General features: G+C 37.5%; 2 protein-coding genes across 2 annotated transcripts; one reads left to right on the top strand and one right to left on the bottom strand.

The window, feature by feature from the left end:
- Positions 1 to 2,181: 2,181 nt before the first annotated feature.
- On the bottom strand, positions 2,182 to 6,271 carry LOC139127683 (uncharacterized). Its single transcript, XM_070693586.1, has 5 exons — positions 5,902 to 6,271; positions 4,677 to 4,741; positions 4,113 to 4,201; positions 3,589 to 3,698; positions 2,182 to 2,730 (listed from the first exon to the last, which is right to left on the bottom strand). The coding sequence occupies exons 1-5, from the start codon at positions 6,172 to 6,174 to the stop codon at positions 2,353 to 2,355; spliced, it is 915 nt and encodes a 304-aa protein (XP_070549687.1). The 5' UTR covers positions 6,175 to 6,271; the 3' UTR covers positions 2,182 to 2,352.
- Positions 6,272 to 6,609: 338 nt separating this feature from the next.
- LOC139127682 (uncharacterized) lies at positions 6,610 to 15,396 on the top strand. The gene is made up of 3 exons (XM_070693585.1): positions 6,610 to 6,652; positions 8,353 to 8,463; positions 12,275 to 15,396. Exon 3 carries the CDS (start codon positions 12,282 to 12,284, stop codon positions 13,923 to 13,925), a length of 1,644 nt encoding a protein of 547 aa, XP_070549686.1. The 5' UTR covers positions 6,610 to 6,652; positions 8,353 to 8,463; positions 12,275 to 12,281; the 3' UTR covers positions 13,926 to 15,396.
- The last annotated feature ends 6,568 nt before the right edge of the window (positions 15,397 to 21,964 follow it).

Below are 21,964 nucleotides of genomic sequence, written 5' to 3'. Positions count from 1 at the left end.
TGCTTTCTTCACAGTTGCACCTTATTAGCACCTTTGACATGCACGGTGCAGAAGACAAATTCCAACTTTTGACGGTATTGGTAAAGTTTTGGTAAATGTAAATATACATGTTCCAGTTTTGCAGCTGTTACTACTGTTAGTATGGGAATATACTTAGTATGCTATACCAACATGGAAAAAGGGGTGAAATCCTGGCTTAAAACTAGCGGTATAAAGATGGACAAAGGTAGTCATACAACGATATAGTGTCACCTCATAAAATATTAGTCAAACTTGCACATATTACCCCACCTGTAAAGTAGTGAATTTCAACAACTAAACCTTGGGATACAAATTTTAGCAGTATGGTCGTGGAACCCTAAAATTTACACCTGGACAAACTATAACAAGAGTCATGAATGCAACACCGTCCATAAAACAAATGATATCATCCAATACACATGGGGATACAAAGTGCGGTAAGGTGATCATACAAGATTAGATGACACCCAGGCAAAGCTTGGTGAGAGTTTCTAATATGTTCCCCTCTAAATTACTAATTTTGATCACATAAACTAAGCTAAGGTAGTTGAGCAAAGGTGGCGATAGTACACTGATTTTACAGCCCAGACATATGTTGTAGAAACTTGTACAATTATTACCACCACAAAAGTACCAACTTTCATCAAATTAACACATTGGTTCAAAGGTGAATAAAGGTGGCCCTACTACGGATGAGATTTAGCCTTGGCAAATGATGTTGTAAGTTGTAGATATATCAGGACTGAAAGAGCACCAACTTTCATCAAATTAACACAGGGGTTCAAAGATGAGTAAAGGTGGCCCTACTACCGATGAGATTTAGCCTTGGCAAATGATGTTGTAAGTTGTAGATATATCAGGACTGAAAGAGCACCAACTTTCATCAAATTAACACGGGGTTCAAAGATGAGTAAAGGTGGCCCTACTACCGATGAGATTTAGCCTTGGCAAATGATGTTGTGAGTTGTAGATATATCAGGACTGAAAGAGCACCAACTTTCATCAAATTAACACAGGGGTTCAAAGATGAGTAAAGGTGGCCCTACTACGGATGAGATTTAGCCTTGGCAAATGATGTTGTGAGTTGTAGATATATCAGGACTGAAAGAGCACCAACTTTCATCAAATTAACACATTGGTTTAAAGTTGAGTAAAGGTGGCCCTACTACCGATGAGATTAAGCCTTGGCAAATGATGTTGTAAGTTGTAGATATATCAGGACTGAAAGAGCACCAACTTTCATCAAATTAACACAGGGGTTCAAAGGTGAGTAAAGGTGGCCCTACTACCGATGAGATTAAGCCTTGGCAAATGATGTTGTGAGTTGTAGATATATCAGGACTGAAAGAGCACCAACTTTCATCAAATTAACACAGGGGTTCAAAGGTGAATAAAGGAGGCCATACTACGGATGAGATTAAGCCTTGGCAAATGATGTTGTGAGTTGTAGATATATCAGGACTGAAAGAGCACCAACTTTCATCAAATTAACACAAGGGTTCAAAGGTGAGTAAAGGTGGCCCTACTACCGATGAGATTAAGCCTTGGCAAATGATGTTGTGAGTTGTAGATATATCAGGACTGAAAGAGCACCAACTTTCATCAAATTATCACAGGGGTTCAAAGGTGAATAAAGGAGGCCATACTATGGATGAGATTAAGCCTTGGCAAATGATGTTGTGAGTTGTAGATATATCGGGACCGAAAGAGCACCAACTTTCATCAAATTAACACATTTGTTTAAAGGTGAATAAGGGAGGCCATACTACGGATGAGATTAAGCCTTGGCAAATGATGTTGTGAGTTGTAGATATATCAGGACTGAAAGAGCACCAACTTTCATCAAATTAACACAGGGGTTCAAAGGTGAATAAAGGAGGCCATACTACGGATGAGATTTAGCCTGGGCAAATGATGTTGAAAGTGACATATATATGCAATTATGTGAACACTGATAACTGATCAACGTTCATTAAATGAACTGAGGGGCACAAATGAGTATAAACCTCGAAATTAGCCAGGACAAAGCAATTATCAGTCACTGCATCATCATCGTCCAAATGCACCAACTCTCATCTCACAGCCACGAATCAACCAGGATCATACAATACTCTTATATACAGCTGGGTACATACAAAAATCTGGTCAACGAGATGAAAATTTGGCACATCAACAAATTTATTAGAAGGCTGGCAATAAATAAATGTTCCATAATTGAATAATTTTAAAAGTAAGGAAATACTGAAATGGAAATATTAAACCAGAAATACACAGTTAAAAAAGTCCATTCTTTAAATTGACAGATATTCATAAAAGTTTGAAACGGCAAAATTACGTTGATGTAGCCTCCTGTCTCACAGCCCACACAGGAGCATCTTCAGGGGCACTGCGGAGAGATGGTGCCCCATCTTGTCTCGTGTGAACAAATGCTCCACCCATTTTTTTCAATTTTTTGCAATGTTTTTTGTCCAAAATATCAAATACATCGTCGACTCTTTTCGCTCTCCAAGATAGAGGCCTTCTCCTTAACGCTTTGGCTCTTTTATTAGTTGCTATTTCAAAGTCATCATCAGACATATCAACCTCACCACTGGAATCGGTGTCTTCGCTTGATATATATTCTGTTGTCAGTATCCCTTTTATGAACTCTTTTTCTCTCTCCCCCATCGACGTCATGATCGCCAGCATTTCCTTTCTTCTGGTTAATTTCTAGAAAAACAATAGAAGAAATTATTATTAGGTACAATGAAACAAAACACTACATAGGTTTTATTGCTCTACAGTTTGTTTTACTATTGCTCCACAGTTTGTTTTACTATTGCTCAGAGATGATTACCTGAATGAAATCACGTGTATGTATCTCTGTTATTGCATCAAGGGAGTGACCCTTCCTTGTTTGTTAGTTATCGGTCTCAATAATATCAAAATTCTTAAATAGATTTTGTCTGAAACTCACCATCACTACCTTACACCTGTAGAAATATTAACTTACTACAGCAGAATTCATTTACTTGGACATCAAGACTTAGTTAAATTTCCAGATATAAAATTGTAAAGCTACCAGCCATCTTCAATTAACAATAAACATTCAATGCTGGTGATATTTTTTCTTTAAAAAAACTAGCCATCTCTTTTTAGTTAAAAGCCAATCATGGATAAGAAACCAAATCTTTTAATTGATTAAAATTCTTTGGTTCTAACAGAAACAAAGTAAATTGTCTAATATCAATAAAAGCAAATGTAAGAGTCCTGCAAAAGTTTAGAACTTGTAGTGATAACAATGAAAAATATTTCAAAAAAAATTTAGAGACTGCTTTCATTCTATTCAAGGCCTCTATTTATGTAGTGCCATTTCAAAAGACATGCCAAATTGTTGATTATCTGAGAAATAAGCATGAGTACTTCCAAACAGGAAAGTTTTGCTCAAGGAAATCATGACACGTAGGTTCTCTTATTTCTGCTTTGTGCCTTTCTGTAAGACATGTGCTTGAAAATTACCTAACCCAGATCTAAAAATGTAAAATTTTGCAGTTACCAAATATTAAACGTGAATCACTAAGAGATTACCTGCTGCTTTCTTTGCCTCCGGGCTTGCTTCTTTCTGAAATCTGCAGTCTTTCCATTTGTCTGTCTCTTGTTCTCTTTTCGTTTAGTCATAAAGTAAGTCTTCATAGCCACTGCAAAAAAAGGAGAATATTAGGCCAAAAAAAAAAAGATTGTTTCTGATTAGTGTGTGTCACTGGATGTCCCCTTGTCAATCTTTTTTATCCAAATCTGTGTATAAACAGTATGTCAGTATGATGCCAGCAAGATGATGATGTCACACCCCTGCTCAATTTCCTAGCGTGTTTCTGATCAAGTGCCGTTGAAGAGGAAATTTGTCAAAACGCATGATCAATAACTTTTTAACAAATGCAAAACTGAATGGAAAGTTGGCAAATGAAATTAAAAGAAAACAAAATTGCATCATCCGCATTTTTTGTTATCGAAAAGCCATTGCGAGATCTAAGCAACAGACCAGATATTTTTTTTATTTTTCTTTGGCCATAGACATCCCTGCATTTTCTAATGAAAGACTGAGAAATACTCACCATGTATAACTGCATCATCTTCTTTCAACTGATTTTTCACTGCATCTTTTATCTCTTTATTTATGATAACATTAAGTTGATGTCCAAATCTGGAAGAAGATAAATTAGAGAGATATCAGACTGGGACAATTTACAATTAGGTTAGTACAGCGTACCGTACACTGGCCAGAGTGTCTGTATAGACTCAACATTGATACCATTCTGAATAAAAAGTTGCCACATGTGTTGCAACAATTATCAGTTACATCATACAGCCCCTTTGTTCTAAGCTATTACATGTTAACTTCACTGGAGGGCTGAAATTTTTTACATGCTTACTCTTGTCAAAGGCTATATGCCAGTACCAAATGTACCTATGTAAACACTATACAATGCATATGGTGATTGATGAAAGTTAAAATTGTTTTAAGCATAATGTACTGTGTAAAAGAGTAAAATGTTGCAGTTACGTTGATGCAACTATATTTGATTTTGTGCATGAAATCATGTTTGTTAAAAAAAGGCACACAGGTGAATTTCAGCTAAGTCCCTTCTTAAACATGAACATATATTCTTTACACTTACGGTTTAGTCGTATCCCAGTTCTTCCCATCTTCTAAAAGACCATTGTAGATGGTATGAATGGTGCTCTGAAATGAAAATATTGTAAAATGATGTATGTGAAAGAGGTATACATATACACAGGCCCAGTCTTTGTATTATGACAGAAAATGTCATTGCTCAAAGCTATTTGCCCTATGACTTGTAGGAAGTATTCACCCTTGGAGGCTGGCTGACTTACATGTAGAAAATCTCTGCTACAATAAGGCAGGTTTTCATATGTGCATGCAATGTGTTTATGAGGCTCTCATTGGCTGACTATGTTGATAAATAGATTAACATCACTGAACCTTTCAATTGTAAATGAAACTAACCTCTCAGAGATGACAGATAAACTATTATTGTAATGCAAATATAATCTGTATGAATTTGGCAACCTTTAAAATGGTAATTAACCTTCATCCTGTGAGCCCCAGACAGTTGCAGCCCCTTACTTCCTCCATGGTTACAGCAAGATTTGAAACTAGTCAAATAACAGCATAGTCAAAAAGATTGTCTTTACATGGGTTGTGGCATTAAGACTGAAACTTCACCATTAGCATTTAGAGAACTACAGACCACAAAAACCCAGTAGCATCACGGGCAACCCTGACGTATTGAGTTTTTCTAAGTGTTTTCTCTATCAGCTCCTTTCCTTTTCTTCATGTTCTGACTGATTGGAGTAAATAAATGAATGATTATATAACCTGACCTAGCCTGTTGACTCTTTTTTGATACTACACCCTGTCACAAGGACGTTCATCTCTCATATACAAATATTGTACTTCATTAGCAAAATACAACTAATTATGCTAATCCATGGACTTAGCAGGGATTTTATGGGTTGGTCAACATTGCGAAAGATATAATAGAGATAAATGAAAAAGGTTACTTTTTTATCATTTCATCAATTTTATTTACTCCGATCAGTCAGAGCATGAAGAAAAGGAGAGGAACTGATTGAGAAAGTGAGAACAACTCAATACGTCTGGGCCGCCAGTGGTAGCATGGCCCATTACATTAAAAGTTGACGAACGATGATAATAGTTTTGACCTCTTGCATTTAAAATATAAATTATTGCTTTACAAAACTTAATCTTCAGCTACTTGTACTTGGCCCCTGAAATAGGCAAAGCTTTCCCTACATATCAGCTCATGTAAAACGAAACTGAGTCACACAGCCTTGGAAGGTCCACCCCTGCACACCTACCTTTACTTTTCGAGATGGTCTAATCTTCTTCCTGGCGCGACTCTCTTGTGCCAATCTCTCTTCCAAGATTTGCTGCTTCTTCAGCATCTCTTCTTGGTTTTTCAGCAAACGCTGAAATTCATCTCGTCTTACAGTAATTTCGTCGTCTCGTGCAGTGTCAGCGTCCTGATCGCTCATCAGGAGCTCTCGACGTGGATGAAGGAGAGCCGACGAAGCGGTGACTGGCTGTGACAGGCTAGTTGTAGGAGTTTCGGAGATTTCAGCAGACGCCATGACTTGTCGAGTGTAGAACAACGCACTAGCAGTGTTTGAGATAAATGTGTCTCAACTCAGCTGAGTTTAAAAGTCCCCGCGGATTGTGTCGCTTTATATAGCATTGAGCGTGTTGACTCATGGGTAATAGCCTCGTTCAATATAGTATACACAATTTTCAATATCCTGAGGTTATTGTACAATATAGATAATAAATATACAAAAATGCAGTTGCAATATACGTATATAAATATCAAAATTCATATTTAGATACCAAAATATTCAAATAAGGCATATTTCATAAGAGACAAATTTATATAATGTGATCGAGGACAATGTGAAAGCGAGGCTGCTCAGTCTGCACAACATAATCAACATCCGGTTTTGAGGTCTCTCCGCTGTTCGCTGTCAACTTCGAACGATTCAAATCACTATCTTCAAGCTTCGATGGTCTCGGTACGGCACAACAAAATTGCAGTCGACGTCCATAAACTTCTAGGTAAGTTATACACTTGCTTATTCAGCAATATTATTCTGTACTATGTCGATTATTCTGTACTATGTAATATTGAGCTATACAGTGACTGTGCTTGCCTCGTCCTCGCTACATACACTCCAATAATATACTATAGTTTGCCGATTCAGTTCGGTTGGAAGTATGCAGTGCAGCGAACGCTGCTATGTGTTCCTGGTTTTATACTAATACTATACCGTATAACACCGGGAACACGCGGCATTGTACCAGGGATTGTATGCAAGGCTAGGGTGTTATACTTTTCCCGCTTTGCCCAATTATCCCTTGTCAAGTCACAGCACTGGGAGCTAATCAGCTCGACCCCTACCCGTTTAGACCACAGTATTTTACACCTACCTAGTCCTCTTGTCGCTACTAAATTGTGGTCACCTCAACTCTGGTACCGTAGTAAGTTCGACTTGGTCACATTTTTTCTGGATCAATGTCAACATTTTAACTGAACATAGCATGCAACTTGCCTTTTGGGGTCCGCCTTTGTTTTGACGGTGTTTCTGTGAGAAATTGCTTGCTTCAAACAATAATATTATATGCAGGGACCATGGCATGGCGCCATTGCGTTGTTTAAGGTGACGATTGGTAGTGTACATTATGCACATGGAGATTTTCGGACATGGTGCGTTACCAGCTTCTATTTATTAAAAGCCCTTCAAAGTGTAATGAGCATCGAAAAAAACTGATGACATACTTTCGAGATAATGATAGATTTTTTCTCCTGAACATCGAAAGAAAAGTTTGATTGGAGTCGAGGTGACCATGACTGATGGGGTTGAAACGTTCAGGGGTGGAGGTGAAGACGCCGGCGCTCGTTTTGTTGATTGTTTGTTCGATCAGTCGATCATGTACTCAATGCTATGCACTCTCACATACTATGCAGAGCTTCGAATGCCAAATTTATTGATTGGGCTGACTACCCAAACAGCGAACGCCTATTGTCAGATCCTTTTTTCAGAGAACTCCTTGGTCATACTGCAAAGCACACATTTTTTTACAATCTGACGCTTTATGACTATTACACTGATATGCAGATCAAAATGGACAGTGAAATTGATCTGAATGTTGCCACACTTGTGTAATTGGTTTGTAAAGTTGTTCAAAAACTTATGTACCGCTGCTCTGAGTTACATTGTATCACAGCCGAGTCAGAGTCTAGTTGTCATTAGACTCTTGTTGCCTTTGCAGTGTATGAAGTTCTTTGTCAAAAAAATCATGATCTACAGGAAAAGAAGGGTACATATGCTAGAAGCAGTACGCGAGAAAGTTGTCGAAATGTATGGGGATAGAAAGTCAGGAAATCTTTACCCTACACACAGACACTAATCAGTTCCTACTTTATTGCTTTATCATAACAATACAGCGGGAAGCCCACTATGAAACAAACACGATCATCTGTCTGTTGTTTTCTGCAACTCAATGAAAATTACCAACCCTGTAGTAAATTTTAAAACTTTACAAACCAATTACACAAGTGTGATAACATTTAGACCAATGTCACTGTGCTCTTATCTGCATACGACAGTAATCCCTTTGTTTGTCATTTCATTTTCCTGGTTCTAATTTAATGATCTGTTTCCCACCAAGCTCTGAATCATTGGCCATATTGTGAACAAGAGTATCTACAGTTCCTTGTATTTATATTGCCTATATTCTCTCTCGTTTCCCAACAGGCTACATCATCCACCTGAAAAGTTGACTCCCTCAACATTGTACAGTTGACGGTCCCTCCACAAAACCGTGTACAGTTTAACATGTGCACAACTGCAACTCTTGTTCACCTGGTAAGTTGCTTATTTTTAGTATGTAGCATTTACTCAGGACTTTGCCGCAAGGTAATTGTCCAGGGTTGTGTTGAATGTTAATGTTGTTGGTTTTTGCATGGACGTTGGCAACAAAAGCTATTTTTGGATTGTTTATGTCACATTATCTAACTCTGACAACTTGTCCTTGTCCAGGCTCCAAGCACAGGACTTGGACAAGGTACTTGTCTGGTATTGTGTCATATTGTTGGGGTTCTTTGTTTTGCATGGATGTTGGCAACAAAGGCTATTTTGGATTGTTTATGTAAATCCGACAACTTGTCCTTGTCCAGGCTCCAAGCACAGAACTTTACTCCAAGGTACTTGTCTGGCATTGTTTTGATGGTTGATGTTCTTTGTTTTGCATGGATGTTGGCAACAAAGGCTATTTTTGGATTGTTTATGTCACATTATCAAACTCTGACAACTTGTCCTTGTCCAGGCTCCAAGCACAGGACTTTGCTCCAAGGTAATTGTCTGGGGAAGTGTTAGATATTGATGTTGACAATTTTGCATGGCTGTTTGCAAAGGCTGTTTTCGGATTTTTACATCACATTAAATAAGTTTTACTGAAGCTGTTTACAACCAGTAGGAGTTTTTATCTGTTTGCATATAGCTTCAGAGAGCAAATTGTGAATTATTTTACAAATTAGTGTGTGGCACTGGCTGACAATACATTTGCTTTACACCCAACATTCATAACTTACAATAAATATTGCCCAACAGTTCTATCTGTTTGTGAGATGTGAAATATAAACGTTATAGTTGCAAGCTCGAAGTCAAGGAAATATGACTGTTATCAGACAGATATGTAAAGATAGATAAACCAACCAATATGTATTCAAGAAATTTCATGTGTGGTTGGTATATGCAAAGGTCAGAAATTCTGCAAATCTTTCGCTGAATTCAGGTAAAAACAGGTAGACTACACACAAGCTGGTTATGTAGTCATGTCATGGGATAATACCTCAATAGTCAAAATAAAACCTATAGAAGCATATTCCCTGTTTCAATTATACCAAATCTTCCACTTTAAATTGTACTTAAACTCAACATCTTAAGCACTAGAGCCAGGACGTTTGCAATAAAAAATATATCTGAGACTTGCAGTCCCGATACAAAACATGCAACTGATCCCAGGAAACAAAATTATGTGATCTGAGACTGATCCAATAATGGAAAAATATTGATCAAGGATTTGTCCCAGATTACAATAAAAAGAAACATTCCAGGACCAGCCCTACAGTAGAATGCTAAACCACATATTCAGGGATAGTTACTTGATTGGGACTGTAAGCTGGGGTACTGAAGTTGACAAATAATGCAAGGTGTGTTTTTTGTTAGATGTGCATACCTCCCAGGGTTGATTGTCTTAGAAACTAAGCTGCATTATTTTGCCACACTGTCATTTTGACACCTTTTAGACCCTTCTTGACAACATGACAGCAAAATGACCCTAGTTGCGTCAGTGGTGACATGAAGTTTTCCACAAACCCAAATATTAGTCAGATACATGTTTTGAGTGTGAATGGTTATTGTTTCATTAGGTTATGGAATTACATGGTTTGAAGTGATTGTCAACAAGGAATTAATTCATCACTATCCATGTCTTTATTTAAAACCCCACTACTAGCTGTACATAACTCTTGAAATTTGTTGACCTCAAAATATCTCCCTATTCTCTCCTGATTTTCCCAAATTCAACCCTCTGCAGGGATATAGACTTTTACTGCAATAGGAAATCATTCCTTTGTGTAACATTTGGCAAGTAAATTCAAACCTTAATGGTCACTTGGATTTACCACCATTTTAAAAGATTGGCAATATTACAAAGGAAACATAACATACAATGTCACAGTTGAAAACATTCACCCCTATGCGTTACAGTGGACTACTCTGTGCAGTGAATGTGAAGATTTCAGTGCAGATGTGCATAGTATCCATAGTTTTAGCTTTTCCTCATGGGGCTGTGATTTAATGTTTTGGCAAACATTTACAGTAATCGCAGTGTAATCTTTATCTTGTTCAAAATTACATTACAGTCCCGGCAGGTAGTTAATGATAAGTGTATACACACACCTAAATTAGTACATTCTCACAAACTTATTTGAGCTTGAAAGTGGAAACCATAAAAATAATAGATACAGTTAGTGGGGCTTTAATGTATCTACAACCAAGGCAGGGTAAAAATTTTATGTCATCATGTTACTGCTGCAGAACATAATGCATTTTCCTGAATATAAAGAATATTAAGGCAAAATAATGTCAACAGAGAGTGAAAGTGCAACAGGGTTGATCTTAATTAAAATTACAACAATCAATGACTATCTGTCACAACATTGAAAATTGTTGAAAAGCAAGTAAGTTTTTTTAATTCAAGAACAGTGGTGTGTTCCTTTCCTGCACTCAGAAAGACAAAAGCCTGCATGCATAGATTGATTGAGGCAGTGTGGTCTCATTTCAACTCAAGACTCATAGTTACATAGAGCTATGACAGACATACAGACTGAATATAGAGAACACTTAGACAGCAATTAATATGTGCTACATATCTACTAGTTATCAATGACAGTTTTAAGAGCAGTCCTTGTTGTTGACTTCCTAATTACATATTCAAACCCTTTGTTTTAAAATGTTATTACCTCATTGATGTTTCCTCCAATAAATGATTTTGCTGTACATGCATTTCCATTGTTGTAGACATAATCACTGATAGTTTCCTTTTCCTGTTTATGTGTTTTCAGAAATAACACTAGGTCCAAATTAGGATTTCATTCATACTTCAAATGAATGCAATTCTATTAAACATGGCAAGTTGTTTTGAATGTTATGTTTGTTGCTTTTTAATGTAAATTTGTATGCCTCAAGTGATGAGTTGCTAGTCTTGTACAATTGGTATTATCTCCTTTTTTCATCAGTACACGGTCTCTTTATCACCATGATGAGTACAATAAGATATCCACACACACCATAGCATAGGTACTACTGCTAAGATAGTGAACATAACAGTTGGGCCACAGTAATCAATTTTTTTGTTTTTACACCCACTCAAATGTCTGAAAACATAAGCGGAAGGAGGTACAAAAACACACCCAAGGAAATTACAACACACAAGTTTTATGTTCTTGATTATTTCCATGTAACAACATAAGTGCCTATTCAAGAATCATATCAGAAACTTCATAGGTTATACTGTAAGATGAGAAATTTCTTAAACAAAGAGTTGCAGGCAGAAAAGCTATGCGGTAAAATCCTATTCAAACACACAATTTTTTTCACAGGAACTTCAAAAAATCTATGCGCACACAGATGCATAACAAAGAATTAAATTACTTAAGACTAACTTGGGATCTATTAAACGTGGTGTATACCGTTAATTATTGCAGGTTAAAAAGGTAAAAACATTACAAAGTACTTGTAAGTAGGTTCTTTCTTATTGGTCCCATCCCAATGCACACATTGGACGTGTCTGTGAAACAAACTTGAGGGCAGCTGGGACCAGTCCTAGAGTGCTTTTGGGGCCAACTGGGAGTTGCAAATGCAAGATCAGAGTTTCAGCTACCCTAACAGACCTGTTACCTCATAAACTAATTAATAGCCAGAATGTTCTAATTGCTAAGATTTCTAAGTTCATGGCCAGTAAAAAGTGAAAATGTATGAATTTCCCCTCACTATTTGTGGTAATTTCTCTCATTGTTCAACTTAAAGCCCACTGCCGTAAATGGCAGTATTTTTATGTATTGTGTGTTTAGTATGTTATGCACTGTGTAACTATCTGCTTCCCTTTTTACAGTGACCAAATGGCTCCAAAAAGAAAAGTGTGCCCACACTGTGATGAGGAGGTGATCGTAAAAGTCTACAAGCAGCATCGCCGGCTGTACTTCAATGAATCTGCTGGTGTGTGGACCACGGTTGATGACATTGAACGAGAGGAAGATAAACGGCTGGCAGGTGATGACAGTTTAAACGTGTGGAGGAACATTGACAATGAAGTTGACAGCAGCTTTTTCGTTGAGTGTACTCAACTACACAGGGAAGAGAACTACATGGATAAAACAGTAGAGACTCAGGACATTGATCATTTCGTTGAAAATTTAGAGGAAGAGGACCGTGTATACTTCACTGATCCTCATGCAGAAGAGGAGAGAGATGTCACAAATGATCACTTTAATTTTGAAATTTGGGACACTGTAAATGAGAGAGAATTGAACGAAGATTTCAGTGAAGCATTTGACTCTTCAAATCTATTTGTTTCAGTTCAGGAGGAGGAATCAACGGACCCTCGGTTATTGACTCTAGCCAATTGGTTCTGTCTTTTTTTGTCCTATCTGTGGTATTTTCACAATTTGACAGATGCATGCATGCTGTTGGTAATTGGCTTTTTTAGAACATTGTTCCTCATTTTGGGAAAAGTATTCCCATGCATTGCTGCGTTTTCTGTTCTTTTACCTAGCAGTTTATATAAGCTGAAAAAATTAATGGGTTTACATGAAGATAGATTTGTCAAGTATGTAGTTTGCCCAAAATGCAGTGCAGTATACAAATTTCATGACTGTTACAAGAAAGTGGGTGGCCAGAATATACCTGTAAAGTGCAAGTTTGTTGAGTTTCCAGCACACAGACAGAAAAGACACAGGCAACCATGTGGGGCGCCTTTACTTAAAGAAGTAGAGCTGCAGGGAGGCAAGAAGCGTTTGTACCCATTTAAAGTTTATTGTTACAGATCTGTTTTACAGTCCCTCTCTAGTCTTGTCAAACGTGATGGTTTTGTGCAAAAATGTGAGCTCTGGCGTGATAGGAAACAGTCCCCTGGTGTTCTGTCAGATATTTATGATGGAAGAATTTGGAAAGAATTTCAAAATATAAATGGAAAGTCATTCTTGAGTTCTCCAAAAAATTATGCCATGCAATTGAATTTGGATTGGTTTTGCCCATTTAAACACCTTCCATATAGTGTAGGAGCACTTTACTTAATTATTCTTAATTTGCCACGCACTGAGCGTTACAAGAAGGAAAATGTCATTCTTGTTGGGTTGTTACCAGGTCCAAGGGAGCCGTCATTAAATGTTAATTCATTTCTTAACCCTCTGGTGGAAGAGATGCAATTATTGTGGGATGAAGGCTTATTATGTTCTGTTATAGAATCCGGCAAAAGCTTAGTCAGTAGATTTCATGCCGCCATAATAAGTGTTGTATCTGATGTACCAGCAACAAGAAAACTTTGTGGTTTTGTGGGGCATATGGCTAAAAGAGGATGCTCCAAATGTGAGAAAGAATTCATCTCAGGCAAATTTGGTGAAAAAATTAACTATGGCGGTTTTGAGCCTGCACATGGGAGGCACAATGCTCAACATCGTAAACAAGCAGAACAGACTGACCAACAAATGTCAAAAGCAGATAAGGATTCCTTAGTGTCAAAATATGGTGTAAGGTACACATCATAATGAGGCTCACATATTTGACTGTGTGAGATTCCATGTAATTGACCCACTCCATAATTTATTCCTTGGAACAGGTAAACACATTATGAAGAATGTCTGGCTGGACAAAGATAAACCGAAAATTACTAAAAGTCAACTTGAAACAATCCAGCAAAAGATTGACGGTACCAAAGTGCCATCTAACATGGGAAGAATGCCATTGAAAATAGCCACAAGTTTTAGCGGGTTCACCGCAGACCAATGGAAACATTGGATTACTCTTTTCTCAGTGTTTTCATTGAAAGGGATTTTGCCAAGGAAAGATATGGAAATGTGGCGTTTTTTTGTATTGGCTTGCCATTTTCTTTGCTCTCCTGTGATAACTTTAAGTAATATTGCTAGAGGTCATTCTTACATAATGCAATTTTGTCGTCAGTTTGAGCAATTTATGGATCAGAAAAAGTAACACCAAATATGCACTACCACACCCATCTTGTAGACTGCATTTTAGACTATGGCCCAGTATATGCCTTCTGGACCTTTCCATATGAAAGGTATAATGGAATACTGTCAGATTATTGTGCTAATCATCGATCAATAGAAATACAAATTATGCGGAGGTTTCTTAATGAACAGTTACTCTATAGTATGCCAAAACCAGTTGACTACCAGGATTTCTGTGAATTTTTCCCCCTAAACTGTCAAGAAAATGCCTCTGTACCATTACAGCAGCAAAGATGCAATGATGAGTCGATTGAGCTAGTAGGAACATTGTCATTTGGACCCGTTATGAATTTGTCGCTTGTGTTGAAAACAGTACATTTATTTCACATGGTGGGCCAATTTGTATGGACTTCCTAGAATCATCCTGGGTTAGTAATCTTACAGAGATGTACAGAATTTTTCTTGAAGAATCCATCCTCCATACTGTAACTGGTTATATTAAGAAATCTGTAGCAGTTAAAGTTGGTCAAGAAATATTAGGGTCTGAAGATTCTCGACATAAGAGGTCTTCTCTCATTTTGGCACGTTGGTGTACACTTGGTGGCAAAATTGATCCTAATAATGGCTTGCTCAGGCCAGGCATTGTTGAGTACTATTTTTCTCAGTATTTACTTATTAATGGTAAACAAGAGTTGTTTGTGTCTGCCAAGGTGCGTTGGTTTCAACAACATCAAAGTGTAAACTATTATGGAGAACCAGTAGAGGTTTGGTGTAAAGATGCATATGAAATGTCTGGTCCTGCATCCTTTATACCAGTCCAAAAAATTCAAGGTAAATTTATTGCAGCCTTTAATACAATTAATAGAGAGCAAATAATGTGTGTCATTCCTCATACAGGGAAATTATATTTGTGAAATGAAAACATGAGATGTGCTGCTTTTACTTTTTATTGGGATGATTTACCGTTATGTAAAAGGAGAAGCTGTTGAATTCAAGTATGTGACATATCATGAATGATTTATATTGTAAATAAATGTTACAAAGTTGTTATATTGCAATTATTTAGGTGTCTGTGTTTTTAATGATAGTCAACAAACACATCAATGTTTTGTACAATGTAGCTGTTACAGGTATCTGTAACGAGGGTTTTACTCCTGTTCATTTTCTCTCAGTGAGACTCGCATCCAACTTTTTGTTCTACTCCCTGATACATTCAGGTTGACTGTAGCATGTTATATTGTAATTTGGATCAGTTGACAGCTAGGCATTGAAGGAAGCAAAGATTGACAATTTGTAAATTATGAAAAGGAAAACAATCCTCCCCTACTTCTAAACTGCTTTGCTAACCTAACTGAACCACTGTGTTTGAACAATCATGCTTCTGCAAATATAGAATGCAGAATTGCAGTTACACAGAAAAGAAACAAAGATGGGGGAGGGCAACTGACAATCAAATTGTACTTTGTTGCAGACTTTAATGAACTTGTCAAAAAAATTTCAATATTTATGGTAACAAAGCAAACTCTCAACAAGCAGAATATATGGCATTTTACAGATTATTTTAAAGAGGAGAACATGAAACTGCCAGATATGCTGAACAAACATGAATAACAATGTTGAATGTGCCGTGTAAATATAAAGAACTGTCACAGTGGTGATCTTTGGCACTTCGGCCAAAGTGGACTGAATTTAGAAATAAAGAGTCTTTGTGAAACATACACTTCCATTTCACCATCACACATAAAAACTTGCTCAACATTTGAAATATCTGAATTTATCTGAACCAAAATCACCCAGAAGTGAATTGTGGGATATCCATTCTTGACTGGGTGTAGGTATATCTACTGATTATCTGGACTTACAATATTCATTTTTCTATTAAGAAAATTCTCCTTATCTTCAACCTTTTCACCACCATGGTTTGGCCCAAACCCATTGTTATCAATGGTGAGTGTGGATCTGTTTACAGGGAATTTGGGTTGAAGAGGCTAAATTTGTCATTTGTCTCCTGATGCCTGGTGTATGCACCCGCCAACCTTCAAGGTAGTACGCACATGGAAATTGAAAGACTTCCTCGTTTGCTTAAACGTTCCCCAACGAAATGTCTAACCATTTCCTTGACAAATCAAGAATAAAAATCAAGGGTCACCATGAAAATTTTGATGCCGAAAAAACAAAATTACCTAATATTTTCCGGCATTTTAAAATGAAACTGAGCTTGAGAATGAGTCACAGCCAGTGGTAGACAAGAACAGCAATACAAAATTGAGGGTAAGAGTATCTGTCCTTTAGAGGCGTTCTACCTTAAAAGTACATGGTTAAGGTCGTGCCAGAATCTTAAACTGCAACATACTCGGACTGGTTAAACTGATAATGATTTGTCTCTTGTGGTTACATTGTTTATATTGTGAATATATAAAGATTATAAAAAACTGATTTGACTACTCCTTTAGCGTCATAAAAATAAAGAATGAATCCGATATAAATAAAAATATCCAGAACTCAGTACCGTCAAGTTAGAAGACTCACATAAAATGTCACCTGAGTTTTGTTTCGACCTGATGGTCGATAGAGAATGACGATTTCATCACTCTTACATCATCTACCTGTACTATTGATAATCAACAGGGCCACAAATTTAATTGCAGATGGATAGAGGTTTAAGAAAGCTCACTTATTTCCAGATAATAGTCTTTTCATGACAGCATTCCTAGTGTCAAAGGTAGATGATTGTGAAATCACCGATAATCATATTGGATCAGTATTTTGGTGATTATTTAGAATGCAACTCTCGGACAGACATTAGGACTCTCGAACTTTTCCAAATCTTTTCTGTTCTACCAGTTGCGGGGGCTCATTTTGAAGCCCTGGGAGAAAAAATGACTTTTACCATCTTAGTTTTTTGAAAGTCGAAAAATGAATTTACTCCATAGAGTTCACACAGGGACGGCGGCCAGTTTGAATTTCAAATATCGGTAAATCTTGGATAATTTGTATCAAGAGTACCAAAATTTGCACAGTGACCCCTGATTTTTATTCCTGACTTTAAAAAAGAATTGCTGAAAGATTTCTTGGGGAAAATTTGAACAAAACTTTAAGCTTTTAACTTTCGAGGCGCAGAAGTCAAGTAACTCTCCAGGAAGAAGATACCGATGAAAATAATAGTGTTGGCCGGAGTTTTTCCGATCACTGGCTTAAACTACATGTTATCGTGGCTTGAATAAACTGAACAATGTGAAAGTGAATCACAGCCATGGATTTCGCAGTAATATGTTTGCAGATTCACAAACTAGATTTCGACTTTAAAAAGTGGGAATTTATCAGTTCTGTAAGGGTTTGGAAATCTCCTGTCAAATATGTATCGAACTTAGACTACGACTTGGGAACTTGGGCTTAGCCCAGTCTGTAAGAGGGGTTAAATTTCTAATGCATCGGCAATTTTACAAGTATAATTCGTCTTGCATGGAAGTTTGAGAACAGCTTAGAAGGTTGGGTTGGGCCAGATCTGTAATAAGGTCATGAAATCTCAGACCTCTATCGGATATTTTATGAATCTAGTGTCTTCTAGTATCGGAATAGGCGACGACTTATGAACTCGGAAACTATCTGTTAGATTTGTAAGGTAGAGAGATCGGATTTATAGTGGCTATTTATACAAACTTAGTCTTGTATCATAAAGTATTGACATTATTAAAACGACTCAAGACGTCTGCAGTTCGGTATGGCCGGATTGTATGCTAGTGATAATTCCGATATGTATAAGGAAATATGTCGGCGATTTTACAAGGCCTAGGCTCCTGATTCGGGCACAGCCATTTTTACTATGAAATCGAGTTCAATGGTGAGTTTAGTTTGTTAAAATAGAACACCATAGGATTAGAGCTAATTGAGGAGCTTTCCTCATTTATGAACAATCCTTCACTCCGACCGCTCTCTACCAATGGCGGGAGCCAATGTACTGGGGGTGCGCTACCATGCCGCCCTACCAGTACAGCGTTGGGAAGTATTGTGATATGTAAGAATCAATCTACTTTCTGTTCTGCTATATAGTATTAAACTACAACTATCAACGTTTTTCACGCCTATTGAATCAAACGGAGGCGTGTGATGTACGGTACATGTACGTTACGCGATACGATAGATGCACTGTATGCGGAATCACCCTATGACCGCACCATGTGTAGTTGTAATCAAGTGAAGTTGAAAAGCTAATATTATTCCTGGCTTTCATTGCGCTATCAGAAAACGAATACCGTGGCCATGATTAGGCTCATCTATCGCAACTATGGGGACAATTTCATGTTATGCAGCGAGCACATATCATAATTTCCTGTCGATTCTAACTCGTCGTCCGTAGGGTTTTACAGTAAGGTTTTGTGCATTGAATGATTAGGTGTGTAATTAGATGGATGATATCAACGTTCAGCTGAATTATACAGTCACAGCGAGTATCATACTTGTTGATTAAAAAAATACTGGCAAAGTCAGTCTCCTAGGCCGAGTTGATAATTTGTACAGCTAGTGAAAGAGATTTACTGGAAAACGTGTACGAACTAACTTTGTATGTGCTGTTGACGCATTTATTTAACAATTTCATAAGCACTGTACAACTGCATCAGCTAAGGATGAGCGATACATAAATCAAACTGTTAACAATGACAGTAAAAATGGTCATTTATGTCTGTATGTACTTGTTGCTAATTACAGCATGGGATTTTAATAATTTTCTTCAGAAATTTACAACCCGATTTGTTCATTACCAGCCTTCCCGAATTGTGCCACTTGCAGTCCCTGCAAAACATGTTTTATGCCACTTAATTGTAACTGTTGTTCCTCCAAAGCGTGACAATCTTGTCAGACTGCATGTGGTTTAGTGTGTAAGTATACATGTAAATATCGGGGGACCATGAAAAACAGGGAATATGAGGAGGACATAAATCTTATCCATAATTTACTAACGAGGGGGGGGGGGGGGAGTAGAGAAAAAAAGTCACCAGGAAAATATAAAATCCTCCGGCCTCCACTTGTAAGTACATATTCTGAACAATCTCAAATGTGAAGCTTAGGATTCCCGGTACAATTTGGAGGACACCGCGACATTGCACTTTTATATGATATCCGATATTTACGGCTACTAGACTATAAATATCGAAGTTAGATTGGCTTAGCCAGATCTATAAAGGGCTGAAATCTCCGATATATATCGGATATTTACTCGCGATTTGACTGAATCTAAATAGTATCGTCTAGTATCGAAGCTAGAGTCAGTCCTTGGCAGTCAAGTTTGGCAAGAACTGTGAGGCGGTGAAATCTCCGATATATATCGGATATTTACTTGCGATTTGACTGAATCTAGCGTGGTCTAGTATCGAAACTAGAGTCAGTCCTTGGAAGTCGGGTTTGGCCAGAACTGCTCCGATATATATCGGATATTTACTTGCGATTTGACTGAATCTAGTATCGTCTAGTATCGAAGCTAGAGTCAGTCCTTGGAAATCGGGTTTGGCCAGAACTGTGAGGCGGTGAAATCTCCGATATATATCCGATATTTACTTGCAATTTGACAGAATCTATATAGTATCGTCTAGTATCGAAGCTAGAGTCAGTCCTTGGAAGTCGAGTTTCGCCAGAACTGTGAGGTGGTGAAATCTCCGATATATATAGGATATTTACTCGCGATTTGACTGAATCTAGCATCGTCTAGTATCGAAGCTAGAGTCAGTCCTTGGAAGTCGGGTTTGGCCCGAACTGTGAGGTGGTGAAATCTCCGATATATATAGGATATTTACTTGCGATTTGACTGAATCTAGTATCGTCTAGTATCGAAGCTAGAGTCAGTCCTTGGAAATCGTGTTTGACCAGAACTGTGAGGCGGTGAAATCTCCGATATATATCGGATATTCACTGGCGATTTGACTGAATCTATATAGTATCGTCTAGTATCGAAGCTAGAGTCAGTCCTTGGAAGTCGAGTTTGGCCAGAACTGTGAGTCGGTGAAATCTCCGGTATATATCGGATATTTACTTGCAATTTGACAGAATCTAGTATCGTCTATTATCGTTATAGAGTCCTGAAATCGCCGATAAATATATCGGGTAAATATCGGAGATTTCACAGATCCGGCGTGCCAAGGCACGAGGCAAGTCATTCTAGTATCGTCTAGTATCGATATTAGAGTCCCCAAATTTCACAGATCCGGCGTGCCGAGGCACAGAGCAAGTTATTCGAGTATCGTCTAGTATCGATATTAGAGCTCCTGAAATCGCCGAAAAATATCGGGTAAATATCGGAGATTTCACAGACGCGGCCATGTCCCATTGCATGGGACAACCGCAGTTCATTCTAGTATCGATACTAGTCCCGAAATCGTCGATATGTCAAACTTCGATACTAGATTGTAAATATCCGATATTTAAAAATTGTGCAAAGTTGCACCTTCATGACAATTTGGGCTGTTATCTTATGTCATTCAAGAATCTGTGTCCGTCATCAGTGCCTCAAATTTGCCCAACAACCAATGCAGTTGTGTTCATAAATACTGCAACCAAGGGCTAACCATTTCTCTGTATACTGAGGATATTCCTTATTCAAACTTGTCAATGTTCAAAATACAGTGAATTTCGATGCTTGTTTGCAGTCGATAGTGATTAATAGTAGGCAAAAGGTAAATTTCTCTATAGCTTCGCGACACAGATTTACAAGCGGAGTGAAATTAGGTAAGAAAATGTGCATTCGGAAGTTTTCGCTTACAAATCTTTCGGCGCTTTCTTGACATTCTTGTTACTTGATGTTAGCATGACGATACGCGCAACAAATGTCATTTCATCATCGATTTATTTTTTCATAAAGAGGATTCGGTATTGGCTTCAAACTCCTTAAAAATAGTTTTCTAAACGCCTACGGTGCCATTCGTAAACGTATAAAATATTGGCAGACTCACTCAACCCTCTCGTTTTGGTGAGATGGTATAACTATTCGGCTATCCCGATGTTTTCTCTGATTATGACCAACAGTTAAGCATCAAATGGGCATGAAAAATCAATAAGCCTATACATTGTAATGCGGATTTGTTCATGTAAAACAGTAAATGACGAATTGTTAACAAGTTTTAGGTTTACAGAACGAATTGTATTTAAAAACAAGCTCTCGCTTCCAGGTTGTTCTCTTACCATGTCTGCGTAGAGGGACGTAAGGTTTACATTCAAAATAGTGACAAACTGGTCGGACAATTATGCTCAAAAATGAATAACTTTAAAAAATACGGAATGAATTTGTCGCTTTATTGAAACATGCGATCGCATCTCGCATATAAAAATGTGAAAGATGCCACCTCCTGCACCTCACTATCTGAACGTTTGTGTCACAATAGTTTTTTTTTTTCATTTCACATATGTGTAGAATCTTTAAGGTGTTTTGTTTATGTAGGAAGGCTTATGATGGCGAGATGTAGCCAGACCTAAACGTTAATGATGTGGTCCTTTTGGTATTTGTCGCTTACGTTTAGAAACTAAGTGTGGTTTCTCATCACTTTCAAAGTGTTCTCTTTCCTAAATTTATGTTTGTGATATATTTTCTCTGCAGTGTTCATGTTCTTCAAAGAAAGAAACAAGTACATCAA

The sequence above is a fragment of the Ptychodera flava genome, unplaced genomic scaffold (assembly GCF_041260155.1).
Source record: "Ptychodera flava strain L36383 unplaced genomic scaffold, AS_Pfla_20210202 Scaffold_34__1_contigs__length_2629520_pilon, whole genome shotgun sequence".
NCBI classification, from domain to species: domain Eukaryota; kingdom Metazoa; phylum Hemichordata; class Enteropneusta; family Ptychoderidae; genus Ptychodera; species Ptychodera flava.
Note: the sequence above shows the minus strand (reverse complement) of the source record. Positions and strands in the feature narration are given on the sequence as shown.